General features: G+C 34.5%; 5 protein-coding genes across 6 annotated transcripts; 2 read left to right on the forward strand and 3 right to left on the reverse strand.

Annotated features, from left to right (window-relative positions):
* Window positions 1-3,836: 3,836 nt before the first annotated feature.
* LOC116349545 lies at window positions 3,837-4,883 on the forward strand. The gene is made up of 2 exons (XM_031781027.1): window positions 3,837-3,933; window positions 4,082-4,883. Exons 1-2 carry the CDS (start codon window positions 3,883-3,885, stop codon window positions 4,763-4,765), a joined length of 735 nt encoding a protein of 244 aa, XP_031636887.1. The 5' UTR covers window positions 3,837-3,882; the 3' UTR covers window positions 4,766-4,883.
* Window positions 4,884-5,419: 536 nt separating this feature from the next.
* Window positions 5,420-8,943, reverse strand: LOC116349544 (putative ankyrin repeat protein RF_0381). Of its 2 annotated transcripts, none has more exons than XM_031781026.1 (16): window positions 8,662-8,943; window positions 8,564-8,585; window positions 8,307-8,500; window positions 8,003-8,200; window positions 7,741-7,839; window positions 7,576-7,674; window positions 7,347-7,445; window positions 7,182-7,283; window positions 6,989-7,102; window positions 6,835-6,927; window positions 6,679-6,771; window positions 6,536-6,612; window positions 6,348-6,468; window positions 6,102-6,212; window positions 5,917-6,039; window positions 5,420-5,861 (listed from the first exon to the last, which is right to left on the reverse strand). In XM_031781026.1, the coding sequence occupies exons 1-16, from the start codon at window positions 8,723-8,725 to the stop codon at window positions 5,698-5,700; spliced, it is 1,773 nt and encodes a 590-aa protein (XP_031636886.1). In that variant the 5' UTR covers window positions 8,726-8,943; the 3' UTR covers window positions 5,420-5,697. The 2 variants fall into 2 exon arrangements, with proteins under 2 accessions (XP_031636886.1, XP_031636885.1); XM_031781025.1 differs by having other exon boundaries at window positions 6,835-6,930.
* A 995-nt stretch (window positions 8,944-9,938) lies between these two features.
* LOC116349543 lies at window positions 9,939-11,028 on the forward strand. The gene is made up of 5 exons (XM_031781024.1): window positions 9,939-10,217; window positions 10,273-10,377; window positions 10,453-10,539; window positions 10,596-10,736; window positions 10,812-11,028. Exons 1-4 carry the CDS (start codon window positions 10,027-10,029, stop codon window positions 10,708-10,710), a joined length of 498 nt encoding a protein of 165 aa, XP_031636884.1. The 5' UTR covers window positions 9,939-10,026; the 3' UTR covers window positions 10,711-10,736; window positions 10,812-11,028.
* Window positions 11,029-11,853: 825 nt separating this feature from the next.
* Window positions 11,854-14,120, reverse strand: LOC116349542 (trypsin-2-like). The gene is made up of 9 exons (XM_031781023.1): window positions 13,858-14,120; window positions 13,544-13,665; window positions 13,296-13,400; window positions 13,082-13,216; window positions 12,709-12,819; window positions 12,513-12,648; window positions 12,427-12,446; window positions 12,238-12,331; window positions 11,854-12,176 (listed from the first exon to the last, which is right to left on the reverse strand). The coding sequence occupies exons 1-9, from the start codon at window positions 13,892-13,894 to the stop codon at window positions 11,947-11,949; spliced, it is 990 nt and encodes a 329-aa protein (XP_031636883.1). The 5' UTR covers window positions 13,895-14,120; the 3' UTR covers window positions 11,854-11,946.
* A 1,904-nt stretch (window positions 14,121-16,024) lies between these two features.
* LOC116349538 (BTB/POZ domain-containing protein 1-like) lies at window positions 16,025-17,341 on the reverse strand. The gene has a single exon (XM_031781019.1). It carries the CDS (start codon window positions 17,339-17,341, stop codon window positions 16,025-16,027), a length of 1,317 nt encoding a protein of 438 aa, XP_031636879.1.
* Between the last annotated feature and the right edge of the window lie 6,113 nt (window positions 17,342-23,454).

The raw sequence follows: 23,454 nt of genomic DNA on the forward strand, positions 1-23,454 counted from the left end.
CAAGCAATCTGTTATTAACCACTTGTTTGATGTTTTTTGAATTCCTTTGTGTTACACGTGTACGCACATCAATTTAATTCAGATCACAATTTGGATCCAGAGACACATCTTGTCTGTGTTTACATTAATTAGGTTACCGTTCGAAAACAACTCAAGAAACAGACCCCGCTATAGATTTTCAAAATGCTGACAAAATAAAATGTCTTACATCCGTAAGATGAACTTTTCCGCACTGTGATCCACAACATGCATTTATTACATATCTTTTACTATAAATTTAAATTCACGAGAAAACTGAATCTGACAATAGTTTAGCGAAACAAATAATTTTTGACACACTTTTCATTCAAAAATGACTAAAAATGGGATTTTTGTATGGAATCAATGCCAATATGATATCATAACGACGTGAAACTTGGCACGAGGTATTTTTTTCACAAAAAGCTAACATTCTGAAAGTTTGAAGAAATTTCAATAGAATTGGGGGGTACCTTCCATACAACATTTTCGTTTTTGAGCAAAAAATCCAAAATTTTGTTCGGGAGGTACCCCTTATATGAATTGAAATTTCTTCAAACTATCAGAATAATATTTTATTGTGAAAAGAATAACCTGTGCAAAGTTTTAGCTCATTACGATATCATTCAGGCATGGCTTCCATACAAAACTCCATTTTTTTTTTTTTTGAAATTTTTGAATGAAAAGTGTGTCGAAATATATTTGTATCGCAAAACTAACGTCATATTCGGTTTTCTCGTATCCAAAAAATCCCCCAATACATATTTTTGAGTGAATCCTGTGAAGTCAGATTTTGAATTACTTTTCTTGGTTGAAAGTTGATGTGTTAACAAATTTTTGCGTACAGCGTACAGGGTACCACGCACATACATTAGGGTGGTTCGATTTTTATTTTTTGAGAATTTTAAAAACGGTTAGTGTCATATCGATAGAGGATGTCAATATAAGAAACTTTTGTTCTGACACTTTTTTTCCACGGAACCGTCTGTCATGCCACACTCAATTTTTAATATACGGTTTTAATTGCATGAAATCGAAATTTCTGTGAACAGTTATTATACATTTCTGAGGCCAGATTCAGACTCCTCGTGTAAAATTAGCCCGGATAGCACTATTTTTAACAACACATGTGACCGCTGTGTACCAAAATATGGACGTCAATCGAGCAATTTTGACGGTTTACCACAAGTGTACAACAGGGGCGTCGCCAAGAATTCGGTTGGGGGGGGGCAAGTCAGTTAAAAAACGAGGACATTTTTTTCAAAAAACGATGACATTTTTCAAAAAATCGATATATATATATATATTATAGATATAAAATACATATTATATTATGCATTTATGTTTTCTTATTTTAGCAATATTTTTCTTGTATCTGATGCGAACTTTTCCAAAACTTCGTTCAATATCTTGTTTTTATTTTCTTTTACAAGCTCGCGGTGAATGCTTAACATGCAAAGACCTGTAATGAATTAAACTTTAGAGTGTTATTCATATTTATTGTTACACAGTTAGCTACCTGTGAGACGGTTTGCGAGCATTGTTGTGCGGAGCCACGTTTTCACTCTTCTCAGTGTACTAAATGAACGTTCTATTGTACATGTGGTGCAAGGAAGGGCTAACGCTATCAATAGAACTTGTTTAATCGTAGGAAAAAAAGTGTTTGCTTCTCGAATAACATCGTACAATTCTAATTTTTCGAGTTTTTCACTGGTCAGCTTTTTTTCTTCCCACATTGTACGCCACAACTCTATTTCATTCTCCACATTCTCTACTCTGTAGAATTCAGCAAAATTATTTATACTTGAGATCATTTCATCGTTAGTCATTTTGAGCATGTTGGATGGATGTAGGCTTAACAGTGAGAATGCCGGAATATTTTCTTCTGGAAAACGGTATTTTATATTCGCTATAAGTGAATCGAGGTATGGTATTAATAGAGATATTTTCCAATAATCAGAGGGACTCGATGAGGGTTGGTTTAATTTTCAAATTAACGAGGCTAGACGATTATCGAATTTTCTATTCAATATTGAATCATCGCCGAAGGAAATTATATCTCACCTCCGATGACAACGAAAACATCAAACCTTTTCAAAAGTTCATTAAAATTCGAAAACATTCAAATTCAGTTTGTGAAAGTCAATGAATATCAACCGGCTAAGCCTATGAAGAGACAAAATGCGAATTCCCCTCATCTGTGCCATCTTGTATTCCATAGTTGAACTCAATTTAGTTACAATGAATTGAATCGAAAAAGAGAAAAAAAACAACAACAGTAACATGGCTACATAGATCTGTTGACCAGTGAGATACGTATAGCAATGGAATGAAAGAATGAAGAAAGCGTATATGTGTATGTATGCATCAGCACGCATAGATGTACAGCTCTGTGTGGCCGTGCTATTGTTGTTGTTTTTTCACTTTTTCATTTCAATGCTACAGAATTAAATTCAGTTTTTGCATCTAATTCACACTAAAATCAGATGGCGCTCATTAGCGAGATTCGCAAAAAAAAGTCTCCAATCTCATACAAATATACACCGGCTGATGAATATATGAAATAAATTGTGAAATAAAAAATTGTGTTTATTATTCTCAGTGTTCTTTTCAGCAATCTGATTGCTATTGAGTATGTTTGTATTAATGAGCTTTTTCGATATTTTCTATTTCCGTTTTCAAAGCTGTATATGTATTTTTCAACACTCCAATTGATCTGGAATTTTATCTATCCATATATACAAGATCAGAGCAGGCCAAGAAATTGAAACTTATTGATAATATTCAATGAGATAATAGAATATGTCATTGCATTAGCACTTATTTTTCATCATAAAAAAATTGTATACTTAATTTTGATAAAAAAAAATAACTTTGATAAGTCTACTGCAAACAAACCCAAAAAATAACAAATCCCTTACATCAGTTCGTTGGTAATAAAACAAACACATATGTGAAGAAAGAAAACAACCGATTCATCTATAAATGCAAAGAGTTGGCTATCGCTTTCAATTGTGATGTTTATGCCTCATATAAACAAAACAATGTAAGTTTTATACTTTGCTTTGTCGCTGTTTTGAGACGTTAGTTTGATAAATTCAGTAACAAATGTTTATATAATTACAAACAGACTCTAAATGATCCAACGAACTGATGTCATCGATTTTTCAAAAAAAAAAATGAGTAAAATTTGAAATGTGAAATAGCTCTTTCGATTATTAGTTCATCGGTTCTCTAAAAATTTTTTTTTGATGTCTGGCATTTTAAAAATCGAGGACAATTTGCTCAGGGGGGGGGGGCGGCCGCCCCCCCCTGCCCCCCTCTGGCGACGCCCTTGGCGTACAAAGTTTCTTATCTTGACATCTTCTATCGATATGACACTAACCGTTTTTAAAATTCTCAAAAAATAAAAATCGACCCACCTAACATAGATTCGGACATCGAAAAAACGACTGATTCGTGTCCCTGGCTCCTAAAACACCCAGAAAACTTTTTTTGGAGGTGTTAATTTTTCGACTGATTCCAATACTTTACCGTACACACTAGGTGTGTGCGGAAAAGTAAAATGCCCCAATGTCACCATGGAAAATTTTTCACAAAAAAGTTTAAAACAGACGCTTTTCTGCCAAGCGTATTGTTTCAAAAGTGACGTGCGTCAATAGTAGTGACGCCTGTGTAAATTCATTTACAAATATTTATTTAGCTACAATGGAATTTCATTAAGTTTAAGAAAACAAAACTAAGTGCGTTTTAAAAGGAAATTCCATGACCAAATGCGGGTATATAAGCATCTGCTTGGCCACGCGTTTCCAGTAACAATTCTATTTCAATAGAATACAAAGCGAATCGCGAGAATCAGCAACAATGAAGACATTTTCATTTCTAACATTTGTGTCTTTCTTGATATCAAGCCAGGTGAGAACTTATTAAAAAAAACTAAATAGAATAGCATTTCAAACTTTTACTTTTCCGCACATCTAGTGCGCGAAAGATATTTAATTATTAGTGAATCAATAAATTTTCAAAATAATATTTCTAATTTTTTACTGTTTTTCCTCGATAGATCTGTGTCGAAGCGGCTACCTATGCTGACCTCTTAAATACACTTCATCAAAAGGCTGGAGTGGATATGGGATTATCGCCGATATTTGAGTTGTTTAATGAAACTTCAAATGTTCCAACCTTAGTGCGCCTCTTGCAAAATGTGGAACGCAATAATAATAAACTAAGTACTCTACATAATCCAACAAATGATGCATATCTTGGTAGCCTTATATTCCAACGTGGCCTGATCGCCGGTTTTTGCCAAATCATAGGAGGGTTTATCCCGTCGTTTATTTCAGTGAATCTTGACGCTCCAACTCAAGACATCTACAACCAATGGAAAAGACCAAGTGTTCTCTTGAATATGGAACACATGCAAACAATTATTAATAACTACAATCATATGAAACAAACACAAGAAACATATGCCCAACTTATTGTTAATGAAATGCTTGCGCTCGGTAATGTAAGGAAAACATTTAAAGAAAACACAGATACTATTGCCACCTGGTTTCCTGCTCTCAGTACAAATGATTTGAGCAAAAATAGTGTAAAGACTATTATGAATAATTACGCAGTAATTCAACAAACTGTCAATACACACCTCACGAACGTAAATACCTACTTAATCGATTTCTGGTCCAAACGAGATAACTGGGCAAGATTCATAATGGGCAAAGATATTGATTGGAACGAAAATTAAGTCGAAATTAACAAAATATTGTCGTGGTTTTATTCGCTAAATTCATCATCGGTTTTATATTAAATTATATTAAATTATAATTCTGTATTTGAATAAAGTTTACGAACGACATTCGCGACAAAAAGGTGTTTTTATTTGTTTATTCACTTGTTTTATGAAGTTTGACTTAGCCAGGTAGGTGTAGAAAGATCAGTTACATTCATTTTCACGCTTCAAAATTGCGAAGTCGTGTTATTGTACAAATGATGTTTCATGACTGTTTGGAAAAAAAATTGTAGTTATTTTCCATTATTTTCAAATGACTTGTATTAAATGTTTATTCAAACGAAACATATTTGCAGGCTTTTTTGCTTCAATAGTTCCATTGAATCAATACCATACTTGCGTAAAGTTTGAAATTAGTTTAGGGAGGGAGTCAGGTGTAGGGTTCGCCATGATAAAAAATTTGACGGGAGCTCATATTTGGGGGGTTTACAAAAATAATGATGAGTAGTAGTTACCTTTTTGATGAATGCGGTTCTAAAGTTCAAGATCCTACATGTATGTTCAATACCTCTCTGAAATATCGCAGCTCTATGAACTATGTCACTGATACCTCTGAAATTGGTGTAATTTAATTTAACGATTCCTTTGAATAATCAAAATCAGTCATCATAAATCACATGCGTCTTTTTATTATTTATGGCATACTTCAACGACAACAATAATCTTTGAAAAACAAACCGCCTTTGATTGACTCACACCTCATCCTTATCACACATAATTTATATCTTATCACAATTTATTGGAATTCAGGGTAAATAACTCTTTCATTAAGTCGAATTTACAACAATAAATCTTTTGGATGGAAATAAAGCATTCACAAACTGTTCTCAAGTATAAAAATCCCAAATTTGAATATAGAATGAAATAAAACGTCAACTATTTTGTATTTATCGAATTTTGTTCGTCTGTATTTCCTCTGCTCGTCTTAAAATCCGAGCAACATTTTGCAAGCCATACTTAAGAGCAATTTCACGCGGTGTTCTTCCGAAGCTATCTCGGACTTTTACATCGGCACCATTTTGAATTAATTTATTTATTAAATCAATATTCCCTAAAATCGAAGAACGAATGAAAACCATGCACAATATTAGCACTCTAGAAATTACCATTGTTTAACGTCGCAAAATGCGACAGTGTCACTGCAATATGAATAGGCGTTGATTCAGTATTATCCTTTTGGTTTAGATTTGCTCCATATTGCATGAGAATATCAATAACTTCTTCATAATCTAAAATCAAAGCAAACGATGATTTCAAATTCGATTTGCAATAAAAGTGATCGACAATTTACGTTTTCCAACCGAAAAGTACTTGACAGCAAAATGGAGAGGGCTCCAGTTATCTTGGTCGCGAGCATTTACATTGGCACCATTGTCTAGTAGTACTTTAACAACCACTCTACCTGGAAATTGGGACATTTTAAATAAATAATGAAAATGTTTAGAATCTTTCATCATGACATTTATCCAATTTGCATCCAAAAATATGAAAAGGCCAGAGTTTGGAAAAAAAATCAAAAGAAAGTCTTTAATACTACCATTCTTGGCAGCCAGGTGTATAGCCTGTCTCTTTCTCCAGTCACTATCATTAACATTCGCTCCATGTTCAATGAGTACTTTTACCATTTCCACGTGCCCCCGTTCCGCTGCATAATGCATCTAAAATAGAACCGAATATGTTTTAGTCGAAAATGTTCGTTTGTTTCATTAAATGGGAAAAAATTACTGGCGTTTTGTATTCGTGGTCTTTGGCATTGATATTGGCACCATTATCCAAGAGGAAGAGAACAGCATCTACTCGGTCTGGGAATTGAAGTTTGTTTAAGTTCCGGTATGTTCCGTTAAATTTTCGAAAATTGAAAGAATTACCGTGTTCGGCTGCGTAATGAATCGCGCTACGATCCCAGAACGAATTGACTTTCGCACCATTATCAAAAAGAACCTTCATGATGGCCACATTGCCTGTGACAAAATGATGTCAACAATGTTTTCTCTTCAGATAAATTTTTCAACAAATTACAATACCAATTTCAGAAGCTAGATTTAACGGTTTGAATTGTCGTAAACCATCGACGTCTTCGATACAATTTTTAATCAAAAGTTCAGCCCCATTTACATCTTCTGGAAAAGTTTGATTTGATGTAAGGGGAGTCAATATTTTCCAATAATGAAATGTTACCGTTTTTAATTGCTTTCTCGAGATTATCCGTGTCCACAGTTATCCAGTCAGTGCGTGCATATGGTTTTAAACGAACACCTTTTTCATATAACATATTGATCACTTGGACACTAGCTGCAATTCAATTGAGTGAGAAATTCGATGAGTTTTACTCCACACAGCGAGTGGAAAGGTCTTAAGAAATAGATTTTACCATCTCGTGCAATGCAACTGAATATATCCGAATTCCATTTTCCAAGATCGATGTCAACATCGGCTCCACTTTCAATAAGGCTCGTTATTATTCCTGTGTGACCTGAATCATTTTTGGACTCTTAACTTTGTGTCAAAGTGTTTTAATGGAAATCAAACCAATTACCATTTTTGATGGCTATTTTTAATGGCGAATCGCCAATTCCGTCTGTGATATTAACATTTGCACCGTTTTTTATCAGCATGTCAACAATATTCTCGAGATCTGTATTCATCAAATTGTTGTCGTATCACATGGTTCCATTATGACAGATTCCAGCAAATTTTCATATAAAAAGAGGGAAAAAAATTCAGTAAAATTCTTGAAAACAAATCAGATGAGGTAAGAATCATACTTTTTTCAACGGCAATATGAAGTGCCGCTTTTTTATCACTGTTTTTTATTTCCAAATCAGTTCCGTTCCTTGCCAGAAGTCGAACCATTTTTTCTTGGTCTAAAACAATGTTTTTCGCTTGGTAGCTTCACATTATGATTAAGATTCGTAATTTAAATTACTTACCATTCTTCAAGGCGATGATTGTGGCAGTTTCATTGTATTTATTTTTTCGATTCACATCTGCTCCGTAGCGAAGTAAAAGTTCAACCACTTGATCATAACCTGCGCAAACGATTTGTTTCAAACATTTTCTTTAACCAATTGTTGGTTGAAATTGTTTTTAATTTTGAGAGCTATCTCGATTGTACTGAACACAAATTGACGTCTCTTCATAAAAAACTGAAAATCTACCCAATTTATATCAAATTAAAAGAATACAAATCACCGTTCATAGTTGCAATCATTAAACCAGTGTTTCTGTCAATATTTATGGCATTTATCTTCGCTCCATGTCTCAAAAGACTTTCAACAATTTTAACGTCGCCCAAAGCTGCAGCTAGCATCAACGGTGACCATCCATTTTGGTCGTTCACATTTACGCTTGCATTATTCTTAAGCAAAGCATCGATGATGTGGGTTAGCCCTATATATTTTACGAATTTATTAAGCATTTTTAACGTTATTTTAGTTTACATTTATATCGTCGACAGGGCTGTTATAGGCACCGCATAGCAAATTGATTTGATTACCATTTTTCACCGCATAAAATAGCGGCAGGTGTCCAAGCCACAACGATCTTCGACTTATGCTTGCATCATTTTCATCGGAAGTTTCAGCAACTGTTTCATGGCCAGGATAAAAGAAGTGAAACGAATGACTTTGATGATTCTCTTTATCGATTCGTACAGCGAGGTGGCGAAGATTATTGTTGCTCACGTCCGTTCTAAAAAAATATGTATCGAATGTGTATAATGCCAGTTTTTGTTTGTGAATCTTACATACTTACTCATTCTTCATGTGATCATCGTCTAGAAGAAAGGAAGTATTTCATTATCAATGATAAAACTAGTTTCAAAATTTAAAGTTGGTTAATTATGTGCTTACCAGCAAAAATGGTCCCTAGAAAACAACAAACATAAATGTAGACGATTTTATTTAATGCCACCATTTTTTCTTCAAATAAATAAGAGTGGCTCAAACAAATTTGTGTTTTCTAAACAACTTATATTCGATTAAAAAATTGAGAACCAATCACGACCAAGTCAAAATTTCAACTAAATTGTTACGAATTCAGTTCATTTGTTTTGCAAACCATACATTTCCGGTCCACATTTATATCGTCGTTTTTATCGCACAATTTCGCTCGCGTCGAATTTAAGTCAAGACCTTGAGCTCTTCCTTTTGATTAAGATATGAAAAACGCATTCACATAGTACTTTGCACAAAATTATAACTTAATTCATCTTTTCAGTACATAAATGTATTCTTTTCAGTTCAATTCAAGTACCAAAAAATGTGTGCTTTTTGGATTTATTTACATAGCAATTTTGACTAGGGTGTATCGATAATAGAAGAAGTGGAAATATTTTGGACCTTGTAAGCTTAGGGGTTCAAAATGATATTTTTTTGGGGAAAAAGAAGAAAGTACCTAGACAGTTTTCAGTGAATTTTAATAAAAATTTACGAAGAATCGCTATTTAAACATTAACCGACCTTAACTTGTGTTATATAAATATGAATTTTATCTGAAGTCATCTAGTGTCTGTGGTTGTCATTATAATGACATTAATAATAATTATTATTGAAGTTCCCAGCATCGGTCTGAAACGACTTTTCTATCAATTGGTGTTATATTAAGCAGAAATGCATTGGGACGTGAAATTCGGTTTGAGACCTGACTGAGTAATTTCCATGTTAGCCCCAAGTTGGGGCCTCCAACCCAACTAATTTTTTTTCCACGAAACCTAAGATTTCCCACTCGGGCACTTGGTATTTATTGAATTTTCGGGTCTAAGGCCCTATATTTTTTTAAGAAAAAGGGTCGGGCTCGGACGTACGGGTTGACGACCCGCTGAGACCTCTGGTATTAAGTTAATTCTAATTTTTCAGAGAAACAAAACAGACATTGCCTGGAATGTCGTTGTTTTCAAAAACGTTTTATGCATTTTTATATTATTATTATTTTTATGAATTTTTTATTATCTTCTTTGTTATTAATTTATATTATTCTTATAAGCAAACAGTTGGTGACCGACATTTGAATGTTGGTGTTTTACTATGCACGAGCAAATTGGAAATCATTGGATAAATATTCGAACATGCGTCATCAAATTCTGTTTTTTTAAAAAAATGACGATGAAAAAATATTAGCTAAAACCCAGTCGAAGGCACCAGTTTATTTCACTTTCATATGTCGATTAAAACGACAGATTAGTTATTTAACCATTTGTCCCCAATTTTCATTGAATAATGGAACGTTATTTTGCTCTACTCATAATTGGTTGCTTCGTGCCGAATATTTTCAGTGCTCCTCGAATCAAAGAAAATATTACAAATGCGGTGAAAAGAGTTAATATGGCAGCGGAATTGGGAGCAAATTTGATGTTAGAATGTCCTGAGGTTCCGTTTGAAACTAAGTTGGCCGTCAGTCTAGGAAAAGCGTAATAATTGAAAAATATATTGAAAATTTTATCTCATTAAAAAAAATGATTTCAGTGCTGTATACGGGGCGTCGAAGTTTCAAAAGACAGGATGTTTGAAAGACGCAACCAAAATGGTTGTGGGTACATTGTGCATTGACGGCATTGCAAGCATTGACAGGTTTGTGATTTTAACTCTCTCTTTGACACGAAACAATGACTGTATAAATATTTTATTACGTGTTATTTTATTAAGTGCCAACGCTGCCATTGATTCTATTGCTTTGGAACACCCTAGAAGCGAGGCTAGTTTAGACAATATTATCCATGAGATTACTAAAGGGTAATATTTTGAATTTTTTTGGATTTGAATCAAAAAGTAAATATCTTTTTCTTTAGAAAAACCAAGAAAAGCGCAAAAAGAAACAAATTGAGAAATGTACCTTTGGAGGGTATAATAATCGATGATGGAAGAGATAAGGATACCACTTTACGTCAGATAAAAATTGAATAGATCCGATAGCAGAAGAAACACGAAGGGTGAGTCAACTTCGAAAACAGAAAAATTTATCAAAAAATTGCGTTATTTTAGTGACACATTATCCTTTTACATAGGAGAATATCGACAACATCGTCATGACTTTTTCTATCAAATCATGTCTCTAACAAATGAAAACCATCGCAAATGAGCTTAATTACAATCTCCAGCAGAAATATATCACTGAAAAACAACTACAAATTTTCATTACTTGTTGTTTTGCTATTATTTTTTCAGAGTCAAAACTAAAATAAAATGTCTTACATCCGTAAGATGAACTTTTTCGCACTGTGATCCACAATATGCATTTATTACGTATCTTTTACCGTAAATATGAATTCATGAGAATATCGTAACCATGTGAAAATGTTAGAGTGAATTCTACTGCTGATATTCGCCTAAGCAGCGAAAATGTGCCGAGTGTACATGAATTCTTCTAATGCAGGTAGTAAAAGTCGTATTGGCTTTAAACGAGACGTTCACAGAGAAAAAATTTACACGAATACACTTACAGGTTCTGTATAATTTTTGACATTTTACGTATTGTGTATAATCAACAGAGATATTGTACACTGTCTGTATAATTCATCTGTCAACTCATCTGGCAACATTTTAGATGCGCTGACATATAAATCAATAGCGAATTATACAGACAGTGTACAATATCTCTGTTGATTACACAGAATACGTAAAATGTCAAAAATTATACAGATCCTGTAAGTGTATTCGTGTAAATTTTCTCTGTGTGTTTGTGTAATAAATTGACCTTGTTTCATAGCCACCACTGAAAAAATGTATAGCGATCCAATGCTTTCCATATGAACCGACGTCACCGATGGTACGCAATTTTCTATACATTTGGACATATTTGGCTATTATGGCGCTTCAGGAACTTTCTATTCAGTTTTTTAATTTTTTATTCCAAAAACAAGTTTACTCTGCAATTCCTAGAAAACACGAAATATATCATATGTACACCGTGTTTTGAGAAACTTTTTAATAAAACATTTTTTCAAAAGCAAAAATATGGGTTTCCATTATTTCTGTGTTTTCAAATTTAACATCTGTTTATAACATAGTTTTGTGAAATTAAACAAAAAATAATCGTTTATTGGCGTTCTATATCTTATTCGATGAATAAATACAAAAAATTTGTTACAAATGTGTCTCATTTATGTTTCTCTCTTTCAATTTTTCATTCTATCAAAACATTTATAAATTAACATTCAAAACTGATCTAATGGCTAAAAACACAGATATCAATGCTAATGTCGCAGAGCTGCTCGTTACTTCAGAGTAACTGTAACCATAACTATCATCTTCATCAGGCTGGCTGATTGCATATGGCTTTGGAAATGGTGAAAATTCATATTCTGGCAAAACTTTTGTTGCTACAATTTCATCGATCCAAGCATTGTACATTGAGACGTCAGCGTAGATGCCTGAAACGAAACGAGTTTAAAACAACAAAGCCGTATAAGTATAAGGTCATAAATGTGTCACCTGGAAATTCGGGCAAACCGCATTCATTCCCAAACGAAACGACGCCGGATATTTCTTGCAATCCACCGCATGTTATTAAACCGCCCGAATCACCCTGAAATTGGAAAAAATATTTTCAAAATTTTGGAGTCTCTTTGAGTCGTTTTTTTTTAAACAGTCATCCGAATGCTACCAGCAGCTAAAACCTACCAGACATGCATCATGACCACCTAAAAAGTAAAATTCCGTTTAAAAAAATTTCAAGGCGAAATACTTGTAATCGCGATCCAGTTTACCTTCACGCAGTCTTCCCGCACAAAACATGCCTGGTTTCATGGCACCTTCATACGAATCTGAGCTATTACAATAGTTGATGTCAGCAACAAAAACATCCGTTTTCAGTAGATTGTATGAAATGTCACCATCTTGGCCCTATCAGAGGCAAATCCGAATGTGAAAACTAAGTTAAATGATAGAGTGTCAGAGTCTTACATTTGTGGTATACCCCCATCCGACGACTGTACAACGTGTTTCAATTGTTGGTGTTGCTTCTGAACGGCGCTTTGGACCAAACGTTTTTGTAACATTGAATGGATTGTCTACCTGATTATACAAAAATAAAGACATTTACAAAATAATTTCGATCTTCATCTCATCAGATAAACTTAGTTCAAGTGATATAAACGTAAATTTGTGATTATTTTTGGTGAATTAAGAAAAATATTCGCGGTTTATGTCGTCAACCGACAGGCACGAGAAACAAAAATCCAAAAATAGCCATATTCCATTGTGCTTGATCAATTATTTTGATTAAATAGACATTTGCACTCGAAAGATTAACACAAAAAACATTTCATGAACGTACTCTTATAACGGCGATATCATTTTGGAATGTGTCTCTCGAAAATTCTGGATGTGGCACGAAATGCATGACTTTTCGTCGTTGCCGCGTTTCCGATCCATTGAACGTAACCATTAGATCATCTCCCATCACATAACCCTTTTGTGTGGAAAATTCCAAAGTTTCAATAGTAATAAATGATCCATCGTGGACGAACATGATTTGTGAATTTACTTACAATTCGCTTTTGCGGTTGATGGCAGTGTGCAGCGGTAACAATGTGAACTGGATCTATGATGACGCCTGCACAAATGTGCGCAAAAAATCGATTTTGTAGCGATACCTGCGAAGAAAGACACAAAATCAATATTTTATCAAATACTTTCCCTGCTAGGTGGCTGCTGAAAAGTAACATCGAACAATTTCTAGCGAATTCTGATAGCCACCGAAAATTTAATTTTGTTCACATTCATCAGATTGACCCACCTGTGCTCGAAACTCCCCTTTGTCAGCCGGTTTACCGCCAATAATTCGAAACTCACCGTTCACGCCATATTTAACGAATTTGGGAGAATACATCCATGCTTCCGAATACGAAATCAAACACACTGAAAATGGATGTGCCCAAATGGGAATCGGTCACAGATTCAAGAAAAAATTGACATGCTTCAATTACAATCACATGTAATCATTTATTTTTTTGACGATAATTTGTTCAAATTATTCATAGTAAATAATTCTGTGGAATGTGTCGAGAATGAACAAACAAATTGATTTCTTTTTCACTTTATTGCACTCACCATAAAAGGCCAATAAATATAATGAAATTGAACTCATATTTTTTCAGCACACTATGACTCACATCAAAAATTCTACACAATAAAACGTTGGTTTGGTAACAATGCATTCATTTGCAAATTGATTGAAACTAAATAAATCGACACACAAAAACTCGATTTCTCTCTATTATGAATTAAACTTATGAGAACTCGGAAAGAATGATATTAAAAAAACAAATGTAAAAGTGGCAACGCATACTATGTTTGTGGTGTATGAACCCAAACGTTTGGCACGCTACTAAACTCAACGATTTTTCCATTATAGCCGTTGAATTGCAGTCACGTCTTTTGGAAAGATAAGCGAGCTATGTCGGCTTCTTTCATGATTAATAAACGACATCATAATCGATAAATTTACACACCAAATGTGATTAAAGTACGCATTTTACAAGTGCAATTAGCACATCGTTACTATTGTTGACAATAATTTTTGTGTGGTTTGATATAGCACTGTCATTTGCGTCTAGAGTCATTTTATAGATCGCAAACGACACGCGGAACTATTCAGCGTGGTCTGATATCACAAATCAATCCATCACATTTTTATCGCTCAACATGTCTTTTTTTGGACTGCATCACAACAGGTCTATCTATGTGATAAAAATAAAATACGTTGATAAAACGTTTGGATAATCGTGATAATAGATAAGATTTCACCGCTTTGAATCATTAAACAACACCAGCCGGCGCGTTATTGGATTACATGAGTTTTGTTATTTAACACAGTTATGCAAACAATAGTCAACTATAGTTTCAGGGCATACTTGAAAATGACGCAAAATTGTAAATAAACATTGGAATTTTCATTAATTTTAGGTCAAAATAGAAACAAAAATAAATCGGATTCAGTTTTTTGAATTTTGAACTCAATTGGATAGTTTGCTTAGATTTATTATAAAGCCTTCAATGCACGTACTGAAATTTTACCTAGGGGGAATTATCTATATGTTTACGTATACGGTTTATACGCAAGTATTTTTTACTGAATATACTACAAATAGATGAAGACATCGCAAGTATGCCGCTTATACGCTGCATATTTGCGTATAAACCACATATATACGGAGTTATTTGCAAATATTCTTCCGTATATGCGGTTTATATTCTTATACGCAGCATATTCGTAACTTATTTTATTCGATATTTTCCCCTAGAATTTTACATATTTGCCGTTCTTATTTAGTTGAGATCATTTTGGAGAAAGATAATCTTTAACGCAAAATCGTTTTCACACCTAGTAATTTATATGAAGCCATTAAATGTTCTCATTGAAAAGTTCTCGAACGCCCTTCAAGTATGTTCGAACCCATGGCCTGGAAACGCCTATGTAATTTACTTATAAACGAGTGAGACTCAAAAATGTGCTTCTTCTTCAATTAATACATTCTCACTAACTCACAAACATCAAAAGTATACGCCATAACAGCAGTGTAAACGTAAATACATGCGCGCGCTACTCAGCTTCGTTTCTGTGATGAATACTAATTGACTTCTGCTGTACATAAGATGCTTGTGTATGTATTGAAGAAGAAGCACATTGTTTGTCTCACTCATCTCCGCCCCTTGCTCGAACCTGTTGAAACCTATGGCATACTATGGTGCCATGGCCTACGGTGCCATGGTCTATGGTGTCTCCATCAAAATTCCATAACATTGACGGGCTAATGGACGGAACGAGAACCATTGACGAGATAGTCAATTTAAAACAAAGCTCAGCGCTATCACACATCTAAGTCTATTCTTATCACATTTTTCAAGTTTTTGTTAGAAAAATCAAAATGAAGACAATTGCCAGAAAAGAATATGATAAAAATTGAAGCAGATAATAAACGAAAATTAGATGAAATAAAACATAATCTTTTATTTGATGAAATTCTATTTATAATTTATTTATTTTCAAAATTAAAATTTCGTTTTTTACAATATTGACTGCGAAAAAATGTTATAAAAAGTTTTATGAATTTTTTGAAGCTGTTTTTCCTTTAAAACTAGACCGATTAAAACGAATTTAATATAAATGGTCTTCTCGTATGTCTGACGGAGTTGAAAGCAGGTAATTTGAGTTGCCGCTCCTAGAAATATAACTAAATATTTCATTCTTTCGGCTTTCGTTGTGGTTTCCATCTCTTTAATCGATTTCTCGCCAAATTTCATCATGAAGTTTAGACTTTTCAAAAATCACACGTGTAATCGAGTCGCTGTCAAACTGTGCATTTGTTCTAAAGCTAATTTTCAGGTCGCCCTTTTGAATTCGATTCCTAAGCTTTGGTTGCATGACACTTTCATTCGAAAAATCGATGCAATCTGTTGGCCACGTATAAACGTTGATAAAATGTAATTTTTCAGCCGCGATAATCACAGGTTGTGGCAAAATAATATGAAGTTCATCGCATCCTTTCACAATGGTAGCCAGTCCCGATATCAATTTCGTCGAATACTCCAAACACTTCATGCTTACATCGTAGCAAATCTCACTGTCATACTTTGCTGTACCGTACAATTTGGCTGAAAATTCTTTCATCAACACTTGTTTATTGGTCGAAAAAGCTGTAAATATATCGCTGCCAAAATTGTAGCTCAAATCCTCTGTTTCCGGCATTTGACGATCGCACTCGAAAATAGTTTCAAATGACGATACTTCTTCTTCAACAGGGACTCCCAAGATTTTATTGTTGATAATATTTATTTCATCGTCTGTCAACATCTTTTTGCACAAAATATTGAATCTTACAAATTGCTCCAGCGTCATTCGCTCAAATGGGATGCGACTGAACGCGTCATCCAGTGACATTCGTAGATTTTTCGGTGTTCGAAGTATTTTGGCGCGCGCGCATTCGGCTTTAGACCACTTCATGCACGCCATTACAATTTGCTCTGCATCACATTCCAACAGTAGCAAGTCAAGAATTTTGTTCAACACATTGTAAGAGCATTGGATGAAGCTTTCTGATTCAAATATTTCGATGGGATTTTGCTTGATTCTTTCTTCGCAATACTGGATTAGGGTTGGTTCTTCAAGCGCCAATGCAATTTCATAGCCCCAACACATATCGTCGATTACTAATGTGCCCCGCAATGAATTCGCACACGATGTTATCGAATCGTGGAGTTTGAATTTTTTACACAGTTTCACCACTTCGGCTATGTTTTTTGGCGTTAAGCGCACCTCATCCAGATAGAAAAATTGCAAAAATTCTTTGAATGCAGAAGCTGAGACATCGTCTATGGGAATTTTATCAGTTTCAAGTTTTAAAGGACCATTGAACATGGAATCGAATACGGAACTACCACATGACAATATGAATTTATGCGCTGGAACCTCAATAGGACCGCCCGTATTGGTGATGAATTCAAATTTTATATCCGTCATCGTTGAATTTAAATAGAGCCTCTCACAAATGTGACGCGATAAATTATTTTCACAATCCAAATATAGGCCAAACATTTTTGATATATTAAAATCGAACAGATCTACGCAAAGAGAAAGTCTCTTCCCGAATTATTTACTTTTTTGATTTGATCCCGTGGGAAATACTTCGTTGCACTGAATAAACTAAAAAACCTGTCAAACTAATTTTATTCTGAGTTTTAAAGTACCTTTTGGTCGAAAAAGCATTCGAGCTTTATTCGTTGATCGCAAAAGTTACACTGAAGGGAATAGTGAAATGCCATTAGGAGAAAAGCAGGGTTATTTGGAAGACCTGTTGGTTTGGGTCAATATTCAAAATGAAGGAAATGATCATTAGTCACCCCACACCATATGCATTTTCAAAAATCTACAATTTGTTACCTGCTGGTAGATAGGTAACGCCCCTTTCTTGTACTTCAAATGAAAATATTGCAAATTTTGCACTCTAAATTACATTTTACAACATCCTAATTAAACACTTCCTAATGGCCAGTAATGACGATACAGGTAAAAATCCTTAAGAGCTCATTGGTCAAGTACCAATTAGATAGGATACCAATTAGGTCTAATGTCATTTTAACTAATTACTCACTAAGTGTCTTACCTACAAGCAATCCGAAATCCGCAATCTATATAAAGGGTATACCACTAAATTATCCTTTAGTTTTAAATCTGATTTCAACAGAGCAACAGCAAAATCAATTGTCGCAAGTTCAAAAAAAATCGAAACGAAGACAACCAAAATGGATAAATTTATTTGTGAAAGTGATAAACTTGCAACCGGATTCTCAAGATCTTTGGTCGATCTAGACAGAGACAATCGGCCGAGTACATCAAAGGAATCGAAGCCACAAATCGAACAGCTTGATGAATTAGAAAAAGTAAAATTGCAAATAAAAGCGAAAGAACAAGAAATAGAAACACTCGAGCTATCATTATCATCACATCATTATTATCATTATCATAATTCAGCTGCTCCAATCGCCAGTGTTTCACCGGATACTTACACGCCAACTCCCATCAAACCCATTGAATTTGAAGTTATTCACGTACCAGGAAATAATTCGAAAACTTGCAGTATGGCCGTGTCCGGTAAACGAAGTAATTACTTTAGCGAAAGTGACCAAAGTGACGACACATTCAGATCAAGCAGTGAGGATGAAAATATGCCACCGAATAAGCGGCAATGCCAAGCTCAAGGGAAATGGTCATTGGCACCGCAGAAAGAACGTCGACGCAAAACCAGATGGGGTCCCCCGTTGGAAGATCAAGTGAAACAACCGGCATTGCCGATGCCTTCCGTGAGCCGGTGTAAAATTGTAGCATCGCCTGCGCCATCGAATAGTCCAGCAGTGGATATAAATGATCTCTATCAGGAATTATTGAAATCTGGAATTTTGGAACAGGCGAAAAAGGAGAGAAAAGAAGAGAAGAAGGAAGAAAAGAAAGAAGGACCAACGCCGGTGTCATTGAACAATCGGAAATCGCTGCAGAAACGACAGCCGGCCATTATAAATGCCTTGTATGCTGGTAAACAGTGCAGCAATTGCGGTTTTCGCTTTCCATCGGATGAAAGCAAGAAATATGCTGATCATTTGGACTGGCACGCCAGAATAAATCGGCGCAACCGTGAAAGTAAAAGATCGCTACAGTTACGACAGTGGTATTTTCCGCAAAATGATTGGATGAACTACCAAGAACTAGAAAGTGTTGAAGAACGTGAAAAAAGTTGGTTTGAAAAGGAACAAGAGCGATCGGCAGACGAAAAATTAAATCAGCGATCAGCTCCAGATCAACCGAGCTGTGCTGCACCATGTGGTGGAAATAACACCACTTGCTGCATATGTACCGATTCATTTGACGAATTGTATGACGATGGTGAGGATGAATGGCGTCTGAAAAATGCCATTTGCGTTGAAGACAACTTCTATCATCCCATTTGCTATGAAGATCACAAGAAACATGCAGCTGATCTATCATTTGTATAAAAAGATGATCCAATTGAAGACGGTGTATTTCTGTAACTATAAGGATGGCAACCGAACATTTAAACAAACGAAACATAAACAACATAATTCAAATAAATCATGCCTAATTGTAAGCTAGTTAAAATAAATAATAGGAATAAAAATGTAAATGGAAACAATAGAAATTTCAAAATAAAAAAAAAATACACAAAAATAATCTGTTTTAAATTGTTTTTTTGTCAGCACTCATTTCTTTTTAGCACAAGTAATTTAACAGATTTTTGCGTACAGCGTAATACGGACATCGAAAAACGCTAGATTCGTTTTCCCTGACCCCAAAAACACCCAGAAAATACATTTTTGATGGGCGTTAATTTTTCGACCGATTCCAATACTTTACCTTACACACTAGGTGTGTGTGCGGAAAAGTAAAACATAGAAATGGCATTGATGTCTCTCACTGGCGGGGAGATATTGACTGGCAAAAAGTAAAAGGTGCTGGCATCAGTTCTGCTATAGCAAAACTTACTGGCGGAAATGATTTTAAAGATCCGAAATTAACGGCAAATTGGGCCGGAATGAAACAGAATGGTATCCAAGCGGCAGTGTACCACTTTTTCAAAGGTGATCAAACTCCAGAATCTCCAATAGAACGATTGATGTCGAAGAAAAACCAAATGAAAATTTTGCACCCGAGCAAATGGCCGATACGTTACATGGTTAGATAGTTGGCCTGAATAAAACAATGAATAGTTTATATATTGGGAGGAAAAGTAGGCATGGGAAAAGTATGATTTTAGCCCATATAAATTATGGATAGCACACTATACACAGAATAGTTCACCAAGGGTGCCAACCACTTGGAAAGATAAAGGATGAGTTTGGTGGCAACATTCGAGCAAAGGCACAGTCGACGGCATTTTAGGTGATGTTTTGGCATTTTAGGCCATTGATGGGAAAATGTAATTAACACCAAGTCGACATTTTATCAATATACTCGTACATAGATGTTAGTTTTATAAACTATTTGGTTTTTCTATATATTTTTTAAGCATCATTCAATCTCATTGTTGAAGATAATAAACATTCATTCTGTCACTACATGAAAAACGTAAACTTTTTTTAAGCTATTTAAATTTGTATTTCAGCGATTTCAAATTATATGAAACTCTTTAGTTCCAACCTAGGGGATGGAAACCATTAGCTAGTTTTTTATATTTCAAGTAAAAACTAGGAAAATTAGAAAAAAACTAGCAAAAACTAGAAAAATTAGCAAAAATTATTTGATCCGCCATTTTGATATTCTGCCATGCAGTGATGAGCACATTAGCTGGCTAATTTGCCATCACTGTGTACACCGGCTAACGAATGCGTAAGCCAGCACTAACACACGTCAGGAGAATTGGACGTTTTCACACGCATACTATCATACACAGTCACACAGACAGTGTAGACAGTTAGCTGGCTAACGATTGGTGTACACCAAATGTTGGTATACACCGAGGCTAAGACAACGCTGGCTAACGCAAAACCATCACTGCTGCCATGATTTGGTGACTAATAAAATTTTACAAGTCGACTATTGAAAGAAACAAGTACTTTATGCACGATTTTGTGTTAAAAAAGAATAATTAAACTAATTTTCACTATTATAAGTGTATATTTATTCAAAACACATAAAAATATGTCTGAACAACAAAACGTCAAAATACTTCATTGTGTCAGTAGAATCATTTGATTGTCATTTGACAGAACAAAAAACTAGAAAACTAGCAATTTCGTAAAGGAATATTAGCATTATTAGATTATTCAAGCAATAAACTAGTAAATTAGCTATAAACGAGAAAAACTAGCATTGGTTTCTCTCCCCTAGGTTCCAACTCTTTCCTTCTGAATAAATTACCTACATTTGATAAATGAATTTCCGAGCTATCTACCGCGACTAACAGGTGCATGGAACAAGGTCTTATTTAAAGCGTCTCTTTTATTATCATATTTTCTGTTCTTTACCTTCTTTATGTTAATATTTAGATTCCATTGTTCAAAAATCTTTTTATGACCTGCTATAGCAGCTATAGCTGCCATAAAATATCTTTTCATGGCTATTTATTGAAATTCGTAAAATCCGTTAATGAGGACATTGAACAGATAATTTGTCCTGGAGTGTGTGAAAGAGGTATAATATTCACCTTTTTTATGGCATTTATGGTGTCGAATAATGATACGCAAACGCCCCCTTTTGTGCATAATTAGAGTTAATTAGTTGTCCATTTTCCACCGTCTCTAATGAGCAAAAATAATGTATAAATTGACAGTTTTGAAGATTTGGAAGCATTATTGTTTTGGAATTCAACTAGTATACATCGACTATTACAGCAAATATTTCGAAAAGAAAACGACAAAATACGTTTCTCCATCAGTCGCGAACGTTTAAAAAAAAGTAATCACATTTTGAGCAATAGTTAATTCAAAAATAGGACGTTTCCTCAAAATTCAGTATCAAACTATAGTTTGTATAGTTTATTTATCGGTGAAAATAGCAAAAGTTTAATAAAAACAACATTTCGTCGAAAAAAAATTGACTGAAACGAACTTAAAATTGATCATACAGCATCATCCAATGATTAGTGAAAGAACAAAAATATTTAGAAAGTGAATTTGTCATTGTTCGAACGAGGATACAACGTGTAACAAAACATTTTCAAAATGAATATAATGGATTACGTGTGGTCACGAATAATTGAAACTTATAATACTGATCCCGGGGATGCAATATTCTACGAATTAAGTAAAATAAAATTCAATGTTTCGTCAATTCCATCCTCGATAAACGATACCGGTTCAGCATCATCTCAACCGTCGAAGCGTCGAAAAATTGTCAAAAATGATGCAAAAACTGTAGACCAAACATCGGACATTTTCAAGTTGACTCTGGATTGTTTGGACGAATTATTCGAATGGATGCCCATAAATGAACTTCACGCCTTCGGGCAGACATGCAAACGAATGCAGCGCGCGGCCGGACTTCATTTCCAAAAAACATACAAGAATAGCTGGATTGCGGTAAAAAGCTATGGTATTTACTGTGGTAGGCACCAGATCAACGGATTCAGTGAATTTATCGAAAACGTTTACATAAGTGATGACGAAACTATGGAACCTTTTCAATACCTTCAAACGCACTGCAATAAATCATTGAAAAAAATCGTTTTCCGACAAATGACACCGACCATAGAGCAAATTGAATGCATCAAGGGATCATTGAACAAAATAGAATTCATCGAATTCAACGTTAGCAACATTGAGATGGATTTGTATGAAAATTTCTTCAAATTTTGTCCCAATTTGAAGAAACTTACGTTGAATTGCTATTTCGATTTAGATCAAAACGATTGGCTCCATAAAAAATGTCCAAAACTTGAATCTATCAAAATCGTTAATTTAAATGATGAAGAAATCGTTGGTCTCAAAACATTCTTTCAACAAAATCCAACAATCAAATCGATTACAACCGATGAAGTTACATTTGCAAACAATTGGAAATCATTCGTTGAAAGTGGTTTGAAATTAGATGATTTCAAACTTATTTTGGACGAATGCGAAACAAATTACGACATTTGCGAACTTATGAAGAAACTTCATGATGAAGGCTTCTATAAAAAGTTACATTTGGTATATTCAGACCAATATGAAGATTTATTAGAAGAATTTAAAGCGATTCCGGAACTCATGAGCATGCATATTAATGATGATATCAACAACAACATAACGACATTATCATGCTTTAAAATGCTACGCACATTGCAACTCCATTCAATTGAGGATCAAAGCAATAATGACATGGATGTTCTGGCAAAGGGCCTTGTTAGCCTTGAAAAAATTCTATTTGATCAAGTTTCTGCTGACCAAATTCTGCCGTTCATCTGTCAGTCACCGCAACTACGAGAGATAAACGTATTCATAGAATTTGAAGACGGTGTTCATTGCAAAGATGGTGTTCTCGATTTGGTTGCTCTCAACAAAGAACGCAAAAAATTGAGTGGTGCACGAAAATTGGTGATCGCGGTTCCCGAAAGGATTTTCTTGGCAACAAAATGGGCCAATGAAAAGACCAACTATGATAAGATTGTACTAAGACAAGAATATACCTTTCCACATTAAATTGCTTTCTTGGGCATTTCA

This window comes from Contarinia nasturtii, unplaced genomic scaffold (assembly GCF_009176525.2).
Source record: "Contarinia nasturtii isolate CC-2019 unplaced genomic scaffold, AAFC_CNas_1.1 Cnas_scaffold_2932, whole genome shotgun sequence".
NCBI lineage: Eukaryota > Metazoa > Arthropoda > Insecta > Diptera > Cecidomyiidae > Contarinia > Contarinia nasturtii.

Coding starts and splice junctions, on each gene's coding strand:
- LOC116349545 (XM_031781027.1), top strand. CDS start 3,883: ATGAAGACATTTTCATTTCTAACATTTGTGTCTTTCTTGATATCAAGC. Junction 3,934..4,081: donor CTTTCTTGATATCAAGCCAG/GTGAGAACTTAT, acceptor TTTCCTCGATAG/ATCTGTGTCGAAGCGGCTAC.
- LOC116349544 (XM_031781025.1), bottom strand. CDS start 8,725: ATGGTGGCATTAAATAAAATCGTCTACATTTATGTTTGTTGTTTTCTA. Junction 8,501..8,563: donor GATGATCACATGAAGAATGA/GTAAGTATGTAA, acceptor ATATTTTTTTAG/AACGGACGTGAGCAACAATA. Junction 7,284..7,346: donor AAAAATAGCCATCAAAAATG/GTAATTGGTTTG, acceptor AAAATGATTCAG/GTCACACAGGAATAATAACG.
- LOC116349543 (XM_031781024.1), top strand. CDS start 10,027: ATGGAACGTTATTTTGCTCTACTCATAATTGGTTGCTTCGTGCCGAAT. Junction 10,218..10,272: donor GCCGTCAGTCTAGGAAAAGC/GTAATAATTGAA, acceptor AAATGATTTCAG/TGCTGTATACGGGGCGTCGA. Junction 10,540..10,595: donor ATCCATGAGATTACTAAAGG/GTAATATTTTGA, acceptor CTTTTTCTTTAG/AAAAACCAAGAAAAGCGCAA.
- LOC116349542 (XM_031781023.1), bottom strand. CDS start 13,894: ATGAGTTCAATTTCATTATATTTATTGGCCTTTTATG. Junction 13,666..13,857: donor ATATTTATTGGCCTTTTATG/GTGAGTGCAATA, acceptor ATCCATTTTCAG/TGTGTTTGATTTCGTATTCG. Junction 12,649..12,708: donor GATGGGGGTATACCACAAAT/GTAAGACTCTGA, acceptor TGCCTCTGATAG/GGCCAAGATGGTGACATTTC.
- LOC116349538 (XM_031781019.1), bottom strand. CDS start 17,341: ATGTTTGGCCTATATTTGGATTGTGAAAATAATTTATCGCGTCACATT.